The 12,105-nt window shown below is 32.1% G+C and overlaps 1 protein-coding gene across 1 annotated transcript; it reads left to right on the top strand.

The window, feature by feature from the left end:
* The first annotated feature begins 4,786 nt into the window (after window positions 1–4,786).
* LOC132278298 (gibberellin 20 oxidase 1-D-like) lies at window positions 4,787–6,677 on the top strand. The gene is made up of 3 exons (XM_059780097.1): window positions 4,787–5,376; window positions 5,608–5,929; window positions 6,414–6,677. The coding sequence occupies exons 1-3, from the start codon at window positions 4,814–4,816 to the stop codon at window positions 6,675–6,677; spliced, it is 1,149 nt and encodes a 382-aa protein (XP_059636080.1). The 5' UTR covers window positions 4,787–4,813.
* The last annotated feature ends 5,428 nt before the right edge of the window (window positions 6,678–12,105 follow it).

Genomic DNA, 12,105 nt, shown 5'->3' with positions numbered 1-12,105 from the left:
AATGTGAATATGGGGTAGTATCACATCTGCTCTCCAATACCTCAAACACTCAAAAACCTGTAACTCCCCCACCACCTAGTCAAAATTTCTTTACGCATCAAAGGGTAAAAAGCTACGGTTCACATGTACGGATCATCAAAAAGTTTATTTCACTGGTGGGAATGGAGGAACTCTTGACTGGTTACATACAACTTCACAAAAAAGGGGTTGCGTCCTACCGTGTTAGTGTTACTAAAACAAAAAATAAAAATAAAAAACACCAAGCAAAAGCAGTTTATCAAGAGTTAAATGTTTTTTTCTAATTTAAATGAAAAGTGAATATCCTGATGCACTAGTTTTTGTGTGTGTGCGTGTGTGATGGAATAATGTTAAACAGGATATTATGATGTGTTGCATGACCAACCTCACAAATTACATCCCCACATTGAGTGATCAAAATCAATGTTTATAAAGTCAAACCACACACACACACACCATTTGTAATTTTTGCATGAGATCGGGAATTTAATTACTTTATGCTAATGTCTTTTCCATGAGTTCTTGCAGGCCATGAATTCAACATTCGTGATTCAGTCCGCAAATGGTGGGCTCTCCAACTCCTTACAATCTTCATGATTCACATTGTTTAAGATTGTACTATAATTGTTGTCAAGACTTTCATGGGAGTTTTTTTTCCCAGTAATTAAATATGTATACAAACAAGAAAAAAAAAAAAAAAAACAACCAAGCACAAGAACATGGAAAAACCAGAGAACAGAACAGATAAAATAAACTGAAGAAATAAACTTACCAACTGCAAAGCTCACCAAGAGTTTAGTGGGAATCATTCTAGTTCCTGAATTTCGTTAAATTTCTTATTTCTTTATTTATTAAAATATAAATAAGCTGCTCAATATAATAAATTACATTTATGGCCTCTACATCAAAACGGGTTTATTTGGTATGAAATTGAGTTCGAATAGCACAAGAATTTTGCAATTTTTATACTTAATTTTTGGTGTCACGTGGTATTATACAACCTTTAAATATGGTTGTGCAATGCAATACTTTATCTGTTTGTATAATGAAGATGGAGACAGCTTACTCTGTTTTATGCATGCGGTTAAAGTGTTTGCCATAACAGTTGTAACATTATGTGTTTTATCGGAAATGCTCAAGTTTGGTGGCTGAATTTAAATGTTTGGTATGTTAACATAATGTTGTAATTTTATTTTTTTTTATTATTATTTTTTTTCTGCAAATATAACTTTGAACTTTTGATAAAATTATATATAACTTTTGAACTTATAATATGTTTACAGTGCGAATTATACCCTTCAAAAATATCCCTAAAGTTTTAATTTGTGCAAATAAGTCCCTCTTAAGTCCTGCCACATTTAAGGTTAAGTTTGCCTAAATTGCCCTTATTTACACATTTTATATACATAGTATTATTTAAAACTACATATTTTGTGAAATGGCTAAAATGGACACAAAGCGAAATGAATTCATTCAGCATATGAGGGGTGTGATACACACTCTAAGCATATTATAGGGGTATTTTCTGCATTTTACTCCAAAAATTGTTGTTTTGAATTCGAACAACAAGTTTTTGCTATGTAAAGAATTATATATAAATATATATTTGTGAAAATTTATTGCAAATTGTAAGTTTAAAAAATTAAATGTATTATATATATATATATATATATATAATGAATAAGTATCATTAATTTAATTTTTAATTATATATTTAATAAAAAAAATGACTATTATATTAAATTTTAATTGAGAATAATTTTTTCTTTTTTATAATTATAAAAAGAATTGAGGTTTTCATTCCATGTGATATACTCTCCATTAATATGATAACTGTGAGAGCAATTTTTTTTTTGGAGATATTTTTTGTATCTCCATTTGACCAGTTAAAAAAAAAAATACATATATTAGAAATTTCTAAATTACAAGTGACATTAAGTCTTAAGAAATGTATAACTCTCAAGTCCGAGAGAGATAACACATTGTTGGGGGAAATATATAGAGAAATTATTAATTAAATTTTTTTTTTTTTTTTTTAAAGGTGATAAAGTGGGTTAAATGTGCACATAATACCCCTATATTATGAGATTATTAGCATACACACCTCTTGGACATTTTCAGAAAAGTAAAAGAGCAAAGGACATTACAACATTACTTTATGTCAGATTTATGTTTGAGGAGTATTTTCGCACAATGTTAAAAAAAATAAAATGATTATTAGTACATTTTTTCAAATATGAGTGGAAGTGTTAGGCAGTGTTTTCTGCATTACACCCACATATATATATATATATATATATATATTTCATGGTAGCTATAAACAATAAGACAATCAACAACCTCTCAAAGTTGAAGACAATTGACAAAGAAAACCTCAATGAAAATGCTATGTATACGATGTGACAAAGCAAAACATAAAACCCATTAATTTAAAGCGTGAAAATATGATTTTAAAATTAGCACGCGATAGTCATGAAATTGTCTGCATCAAAAGTGAGATTGCAATTGATGGAAAGACAAAGTTTGGCCATTTGATATTCATTTATTGAGATATTTTTACTGTTAATGGGAATGCCATTATTTCAAAGCTTCCATGTGAGGAAGGACGTTTTAGAGAAGAAATCATTCTAAAGACCAAACACGTTTAATTGCTAGGAAGTTATGTAGTGAATTTAAACACATGATTGTGAACATACCTAACAGTAACAGAGCACATGCATTTGGCTAAAATCTTAATATCTACTCTCAACTTTCTATGTACATTCATTGATGAGGACCTCTAGATGTTTGCAACTTCTTCATTGTGTGCATTTCGCGTGTTCGCTATATGATGTGTGTGTGTATGTATATATATGGTTCGATATTTCATTATTACAGCACTCAAAGCCAAAGAGGATATTAATTATTTATGACCTTTAAAATTTAGGCATGCATTGGATATAATGGCTAGCATAGGAGAAGGTATACATTATGATTCCTATAAAATGAATTTTGGGACGGTTACACTTATGTTATGTTTGGGAGCATTGAATCGGTGGCTTGAATTTAGAATTGGAGAAAGTTTATTTCAAAGTTTGTATTAAATTTTCTTCAATCCCAAATTCAGTGACACCAAACATAGCACAATCTTTTTTTTATAGATTGTCCATGTTGACATAATCTTTTTTTGTAGATTGTCTGTGTAATAGTGATTTTTCTTTAATTTCAAATATAACACGACATTCCTTTTGATTCAGGTTTGAGTAATACTGACCTTCGATCTCATAAAATCTGGCACTCTTGTACGCTGATCTCATAATGCTCAAAGTTGGGTTGCTTGTAGAGAAGGTATGCATTATGGTTGTAATGAATGCTTCAAAATTAATGAGTAATATAGAATTAGAAAATAGGCACATTATTCTGTACCAATTATTGATGATTGAAAGGAAAATAGTTTCTCATGCTCAAGGAATGAGCTATTATAAATTAGTGGAAGACCAAATTGAACATAAATTATAACAAAAAGCAGAGTCCTGATCGATGAGCAATGATTTATGTGACATGTAACACAAACAAGTTACACATACATAGATATACCTTTGTGTGTGTAAATGAAGGAGCAAATTGAACAGAAAATTTAACCAAAAACAGAGTCCTGGAGCTAGTATTTGTGACATGTAACACAAACTAGTTACACACACTTACATAATTTGTGTGTATACATACATACATATATATATATATATATATATATATATATATATCTGTATGAGTGTGTGAATGAAGGTAACCTAAAAGTTAATATGTAAGGCAGACATGTCAACAAATTAGTGTCCATATCCATATGTTAATATAAGATTGAGCATAAACGGCTAATAAAAGAGTTCTAATGCAAAAGAGAACAGCATACACTGACAAATACAGTTGTTGAAGATATTTATAAAAAATACATAAACGAACATAGCATGACTGTGACACCAATATATCTCAACATAATCCTATTGGTGAGAGAAAGGCATCCAATGAAGAGAACCTTTATCTCCCACAGCTCTCAAATCATTTCTACAGTATATATACACACACACACACATCACCGTACATACACCGTATGTACTATATTACAAGTCTTATTTTTTATTTTTTGGTTATATATATGCACTTATCTATTTATTTTGTTTCCAGACTTAGAGGATAAGGGTTCGAGTTTACCAGGACTAAGTTTCTACTTACTTGGTTCATTTAGTCAATATCGAACTCAAACTCAGACTCCAATTTGAGATCAGGATTTATGTGAAAAAATCAATCATGCTTATGTTTACACTTTCAATGAGATTGTATATGAATAGTTAATATATCTGGGTCGGGTCATACATAGCTAGGTTCTTTAAGTTTAACTTGTTTACATCGAATTCAACTCATTTACGTAGCAGTTAGCAAATCAATACACTATTACAAAAAAAGAACAGAATTAACGCACATAATTATTATATAGTATATACTGAGAGATCGAAAGCACACTGTATATACGTCTTTAATTTAGTCATTTCTTGTCAATTGCATATTCATTTGTATTTGGTCTAATGAAGTCCATGACAAAACACAAAATATTTTAATGTATGGAGAGGAATGACGCAACAGTGAAATTCAAAAGATTCCAACCATTGTATACCGACCTCCCCAATGAAGGGCTTTGGCTTTTATATTAAAGCTCTCTTTTCACTTCCTCTTCTTAAACTCTCTCTTCGACTCATTTCTCACCATCTCTCTCTCTCTCACACACATACACTCTCTCTCATGGTACAAACTTACATATCCAATGCCAACTGATTGTTGCAATACTTCAAACATGTCAATGTCTCCAACAATAGACAAAGCAGCAAGTGATCAAAAGGAAACTAATCTGGTTTTTGATGCATCTGTTCTTCAACATGAATCCAACATACCAACACAGTTCATATGGCCCGAAGATGAACAAGCTTGCCCTGAGCCAGTTCCACAACTTTATGTCCCTCCCATTGACTTGGGAGGCTTCCTCTCCGGTGATCCACTCGCCATCTCAAACGCGACTAGGCTCGTCAATGAGGCTTGCCAGAAGCATGGTTTCTTTCTAGTCGTGAATCATGGCGTCGATCCAAAGCTCATAAATGAAGCTCACAAGAACACGGACTTCTTCTTTGGCTTGCCACTATCACAAAAGCAAAGAGCTCAGAGAAAGCCTGGTGAAGTATGTGGTTATGCTAGTAGCTTCACTGGTAGGTTCTCCTCCAAGCTCCCTTGGAAAGAAACACTCTCTTTTCGATATTGCAACGATCATCACTACTCAAACATCGTTGAGAAGTACTTCTTCAACTTAATGGGCGAAGAATTTAGACAATTCGGGTATGAAAGCTACTTACCAATCTCTGTCTTTATATATTTTTTATTTAATTTCTTATATAGTGTGGAACTTGACGCAATGTTAAAGTTGCTCCATTGTGACCTGAAGGTCAGGATAATTCAATTTTCATTTGTATTGATTAGTTGGCTAGCTCATTTTAATTTATTATTATCATTGTTTTTCATTCTTTGAAGCATTTAATTTGAATATTTTCTTGAACTTGGTTATGTTAGGAGGGTGTGCCAAGAATATTGTGAAGCCATGAGCAAACTCTCCCTTGTGATCATGGAGCTTTTGGGCATGAGCCTAGGGGTTGGACCATCCCATTTCAGAGAATTCTTCAAAGGCAATGATTCGATAATGAGGTTAAACTACTACCCTCCTTGCCAAAAACCCGATCTGACTCTCGGGACCGGGCCTCACTGTGATCCCACATCTTTGACAATCCTCCATCAGGATGATATTGGTGGCCTTGAAGTCTTTGTCGACGAAAAATGGCACTCCATACGTCCCAATTCAGAAGCTTTTGTGGTCAATATAGGCGACACATTCATGGTACGTACGTCAAGAAAATGCTATACTTTCACTTTGAAATGATCTCTTTCATGAAAAAGTTCTCTCAGTACTTTTAGTGGGCTCTGTCAGATTTCGTAGATTTAATAAAGCTTGTTGGAATGGAGTCACATCAATTTTTACATTATGTCAAAGTTTTTAACAGCTTGATCTATGTTTAAGAGTTTAATGCATGGCTAAATTGAATAAATTAAGGGACTCAATTATTTGGAATCAGTATGAAGTCCCTTTCAAGCCACTTGATTAATAAGGTTAGACAATTGTAATGTTGCTTCATTGTGATTTGGAGGTCACGATAGGAAACAATCTCTTTACATACAAAGATAAAAAGATAAAGCTACATACATCTGACGCAACCCTACCAAGCACCGCAATGACGAGAGCCTAGTTTGCCTTTTTCTTAGCATAAACTTCAATATATTCATATATGATGCAAGTTAATTGATCTGAGAGGTTTAATTTGCAGGCTCTATCAAATGGAGTTTACAAGAGTTGCTTGCACAGAGCAGTGGTAAACAATCGAAGTGCAAGAAAATCTCTAGCATTCTTTCTATGTCCAGAAATGGAGAAGGTGGTGTCCCCACCAAAAGTGTTGGTTGATGCTGATAATCCAAGACTGTATCCAGACTTCACATGGCAAGCACTTCTCGAATTCACTCAGAAACATTACAGGGCAGACATGAAAACCCTTCAAGCATTCACCAATTGGCTTCAACTTAGAAACAACTGATCATCAGAGATATATATATAAATAATATATATATATATATATATATATATATATATATATATATAAACTGATATGTCCATTTTAATTAATTAACTACACTGAGAAAATGGACACAGAAGGGGGAAGAGAGAGAGACAGAAGAAGAAGAAGAAGAAGAAGAAGAAGAAGTGGGGACTTTGGTGTCCTTGTTGGTGGTTTACGGAGGAGAGAGCCAACAGAAAAACCAAAGAGAAGGGCTCTGGTCTGTAACTATCTTTTAGGGTTTATGTAATGGAGAGAATCATATGTATATGATAAGCTACTTTGAAGAAATAAATGAGGTCCTCTTGTTCATAAATTTGAGTAGTGATTGGTCCATTTGAATAGAGTTGGACACCCTTTTCGGTACTCTCTCTTAAAAAACAGTATCATTTTTCTCTCTCTCTCTCTCTCTCTATAGATATATATAAACTTTCGTCCATATCTCAATTAAGAAGCAACTTGCATGTAAGATATAGTTAAACTTTGTTTTTGTTCACCTAATTCTATTTTTGACCTTGACTGACGGGTTCAGTTATCTATAGTTCAAGCAAAATTACATCCCAATCATTCTTTACTGAAAAAATGTTACATGTGTGGCGCGTTTGACCATATCTATAACCTAATAACCAATACACTTACATGCACGTGTGGATGTTACTGTCTTTCTCTTCTTCTTCTTCTTTTTTCTCTTTTTTTCTTTGTTTTTTTTACATTAAATAGACTATGCTAATAATCTTGTACTATTTGGCAACATGTTGGTATCTGAGTAATTGAAAAGACCACACTAAACTGAGGCCATGGAGTACTTTAAAAAGAAAAAAGAAAAATAAATAGAAGAAAAACTAACTGAGGCCATGATGAATCCTTTATAGTAATAGTGTTTAAGTTTCATTAATATTAGACTACACTACCTTTAGTTACTTTCATATTCACCAATAACATATTTTAAAATTATATTTGGAACCCGTATTAAAAGAACAATTTCAAAAAAAAAATACACACTTGTGTTCCAAACATGTTCTAGAAACTAGAGGGATCCCTCATGTATCGCAATGGTGTCCAAGTGGTGTTTCTGAGATATTCTAGTCATATATATATATATATATGAAACCACACTCAAAGACACTGTCCTGCAAGGCTGCAATGTGGCCACGTGTCAAACCTAGGACCCTAGGAGAGAGCTAGTTCATGTTTTAGAGGAAGGAAGTCATTAATGAAAACTAATTTGTAGGTATTTTAAATAACACTGATCCAAACACAAACCCTGTTAAGGTATGTGCAATCCTTACACTAAAGACCAGCTTTATGGTACGAAAGTGCTTTCCGAGTGTAAATGGCATTAGCAAAAATCATATTGAGTCATAAGCTTTCAAGACTAGATAGCATTGGCATATATGGTTTGGGTTGGTCTACAAAAAGCTACAAAGAAAGAATGCTATTAACAGTCATTGTATTTCTTCACATGAAAAAAAGAAAGCTAATAACATATATATATATATATATATATATATATATATGTTATTAGCTTTCTTTTTTTCATGTGAAGAAATACAATGACTGTGAGGTTCTCAAACAGTTGAAGCATTTTCTGATGCCGACTTATATGGAACAACACGCTTCAACTAACTTTATTCATTAAAAAGTCATCCCTCTCTCTCTCTCTCTCTCTCTCACACACACACACACACACCGTGCACACTGCACACACTCATTATATATGATAACAGCCACAAAGAAACAAGTAAAATGTTAGAAACAAAATGACGTATGCAGAAACAATTTGATATGGAATGCATAATCAAAATGGAGATATTTTAAGCTGTATCTTGAGTGGGGATTTCTTTTGAAGTGCATTGCACTTAACCAATCAAAATGAAGATATCTCAACTTGTATCCTGAGTAGGGATTTTCTTTGAAGTGGATTGTGCTTAAGTTGACATTTTGGTGTGACCTCACTCATTCACAAACTCCTGAGTAGGGATTTTCTTTGAAGTGGATTGTGCTTAAGTTGACATTTTGGTGTGACCTCACTCATTCACAAATTACTTTTTGTGAGATATATATTTTGTAGTTGGCGAATTTCGGTGTCAAAATAAGTCCGATCGAATTTTCTCTTCAAATTTAAAATTCAAGATCGAGATCGGTTGCGGAATTGAAGATTTACTCGTGTTTGATAGGTTGAAGTCTATGAAAAGGTAAGAACGACACTTTAGGAAGTTGAGTTAGAAGGTTAGAATACTTGCATGTATGAGTTTATTTTAAAACTATAAAATTTTCTAAGTGTTAACCATCAGTTCAAGTCTGGGCAACTTGAATTGATTCCATGCAGCTAAACCGGCTCAAGATTCATTACTTTGAATTTTTCAACACTGGCCAACTTGAACTGGTTCCATGCAGCTGAATCGGCTCAAAATTCATTACTTCGTTTTCAACACTGACCAACTTGAACCGGTTCAACCTTCCTGAACCGGTTCAAGGACTTTAAACAGTTTTGATAACTTAGTTTACTGATTTGTTTAAACTTCCTCTTTGGTATAGAATTCATTCCAAAAACATGAGCACGAATTTAACTTTTTTTCCAAGTATATCTAGGTTTCTGAAAGTCTATATTAACATGTTTTCTCATCTAGGTTGGTATGACTTTTTGCATTAAACTTTTGATTTCTTTTAAAGCCTTTTTATGAGATTTTTAAGAGTATACACACTGTATACACATGAGTGATTTTAGAGTGTTGTTCAAATCCTTATCATGTTCAAGTCAATTGAATATTGAATCTATAATGATCAGAGAAAGCAGATCTATTAATTTTTTATCAAATTTAGATTTGAAGAAAATGGGTGAAGCGATTACACTTTGAAATGGTCAAAGTATTCGTGGAGTGTTAATTGATCTACTTGCAACTCTTCTATAGAGATTAAGTGTAAACCTAAGGTCGAGAGCTGTTGAATAGAGGAGTCGCAAAGTCAAGGATTGTCAGCAATTGATTTTTATTAAAACGGTAGAGTGTAAGCTTGAGTCAAAGTTCATTATATTTTACTTCAAACATAGTGAATTGTTTTGCTCTGGACTGTACAGTCTATGAGGTTTTTCCCACAACAATTGATCTCTTTTGCCAATCAGGGTTTCCTCGCTAAAAATCCTGATGTCATCTCTAAACTTTACTTGCTTTTATCTTGCATATGAATGTTTAATTAATCATTAAATTTACTAGAATTAATTGAATAGAGAAGCACGAGATTAAATCCTCTCTAGATAAAAACTTAAACTTTCCACAATATATTCCGTTGCACAACTCACATTTTTTACTGTTAATTTGTATGAAATTTTAGTATCAGATGCTAGCTTGTACTATTAATTATGTTTATTAGGGATTATTAAAACTAATTAAGTTATTGCATCAATTTTTTTCCCCCCTCTTTTCTATTATGCCTTACCCAAAAAAAAAAAAAAAAAAAGGACGAAGAAATGTAAGGAGTTTGTTTAATGGTCATAATTTAGAACTCAAAACAAATGGTATATAATATCCCAACGTATATAGTGATATTGTATATTTTTCAAGCATTACATTTGTTTTTCAACACGTTACATATATTTTTCAATATAATGATTTTCAACTCATTATATCTGGCTAAAAATAATAGATGTAAATGTGTTAAAAATAAAAGTAATAGTGATGTAGAAAATTGCTATGCTACAACATCAGAATTTATAGCAGATTATCTGGACGCCATAATTTAATGAAAATTGATTCTCTGTTCTAACAAATAAGGCTCCTCTTTTCAGTTTTGTCTTTGGCTAGTGTCACTCCTCTCATGAAATTGGTGTTACGTTTGCTTCTCAACACATTATATTTGTTTTTCAATACATTACATTTGCCTAAAAAAAATAGATATAAATATGTTGAAAATAGATGTAATAGTGTTCAAAATCACTATATCACCAAAATTTATAACAGAGCGGGTGCCATAATTTAATGAAAGTCGCTTTTATGTCAGAAAGCACGAGATTAATCAAATAATGGAGTATTGAAATAGATTTTGGAGTGAGGAGGATGCACCAAAACAAAATAGGGCCACATGAAAATATTCAAATATATAGTCCGATCATTATCATCCCAGTGTGATATTGACATGAGGGGGAGGATTCCTAGGCCAGGGTCATGCACATTATGTGAGAGTTACATCTATACATATATATGTGTGTGTGTGTGTGTGTAACAATGACATTGAGACAGATTATAGTTCAACAAAACAGACAATTGAAGCTGCAAACTTTTTTTATTATAGTGAATCAAACAAAAGATTTTGAACTTGAAAGGGGGATAGAGCTAATGCAACTTCGTATATATTAATCCTTCTCAATTAGGTTGAAAGAGTTTGATACTAACTGTCCCTGCAAAGGCCAAATAGTACTTTATGATGAATGCTGCCAAAAACATCATATATTCATCTTAATTTTTAAGGAGTGCAATTAAGGCTCGTAACAACATCAGCTATATCATTTCGGTTCTATCTCTTCAGCTATTCTTTTAATTTATTTTTACAGTGGTATTTAACCAGATGATATTGAGATATTTTAGTGTTTGGAGTTGTCTCGTTTGTTTAAACTTACCCCAAAAAAAAAGAAAAAAGAAAAAAGAAAAAAGAAAAAAGGAGGAGGAGGAAACTCTTAATTATCAAAGGTTAATATATAATATATGTTGGGTAAATTACATTAACACTCCTTGATGTTAGGTCAAATATTATATAAATGAACATTTTAGTTTTAATTTTTACTTACGCCCCCAAATTATTTTTTGGACTCTGACACATGCGAATTGATTCATTTACTTCATTTTTTTAAAATACAATTTAGTACAAAATATTTATAAATTTAAATGACAAAAACACCCCTGTATAATATTTTCATAAAACCCAGACATCCAAATCACATTCTCTCTCTCTCCCTATCTACAAGACCCATATTATGTTTGAAGTTTTCCCTATATTCTGATTCTCTAGTACTTTTCTCATTTTAGTTAGCAACTTGGGTGAGTTATCCCTATAAATAACTATTAGATTAAAGACACCAATTAAATGATAATAATGATGTTTTGGCATGGATTTTTATGTGGAATTGAGTATATATGCATGATAATTTATTTTTTATTTTTAAAAGAGAGCTCGTTTGCTTTACCAAATTAACAATATTCTAAGAAATTCTCTTTAAGCTTTTCTTTACTGATCATGTATATATAAAGCAGTGTTTCAATGGAGCTTTAACTTTTACATTTTGCTGATCTTTTTACACATATATTCTTGGAGGCATGCATAGTTTGTGTAGGTATTAAGAAATATTATCTTCTTTTTGTTCTTTTCCACATTCATGTCTTTAAACATAAAAAGAGAGAACAATGGATGGGCCAAC

This window comes from Cornus florida, unplaced genomic scaffold, assembly GCF_030987335.1.
Source record: "Cornus florida cultivar Cherokee Brave unplaced genomic scaffold, ASM3098733v1 CherokeeBrave_3.0.0_Hap2_Chr10, whole genome shotgun sequence".
NCBI lineage: Eukaryota > Viridiplantae > Streptophyta > Magnoliopsida > Cornales > Cornaceae > Cornus > Cornus florida.
This window is presented reverse-complemented; position numbering and strand designations above follow the sequence as displayed.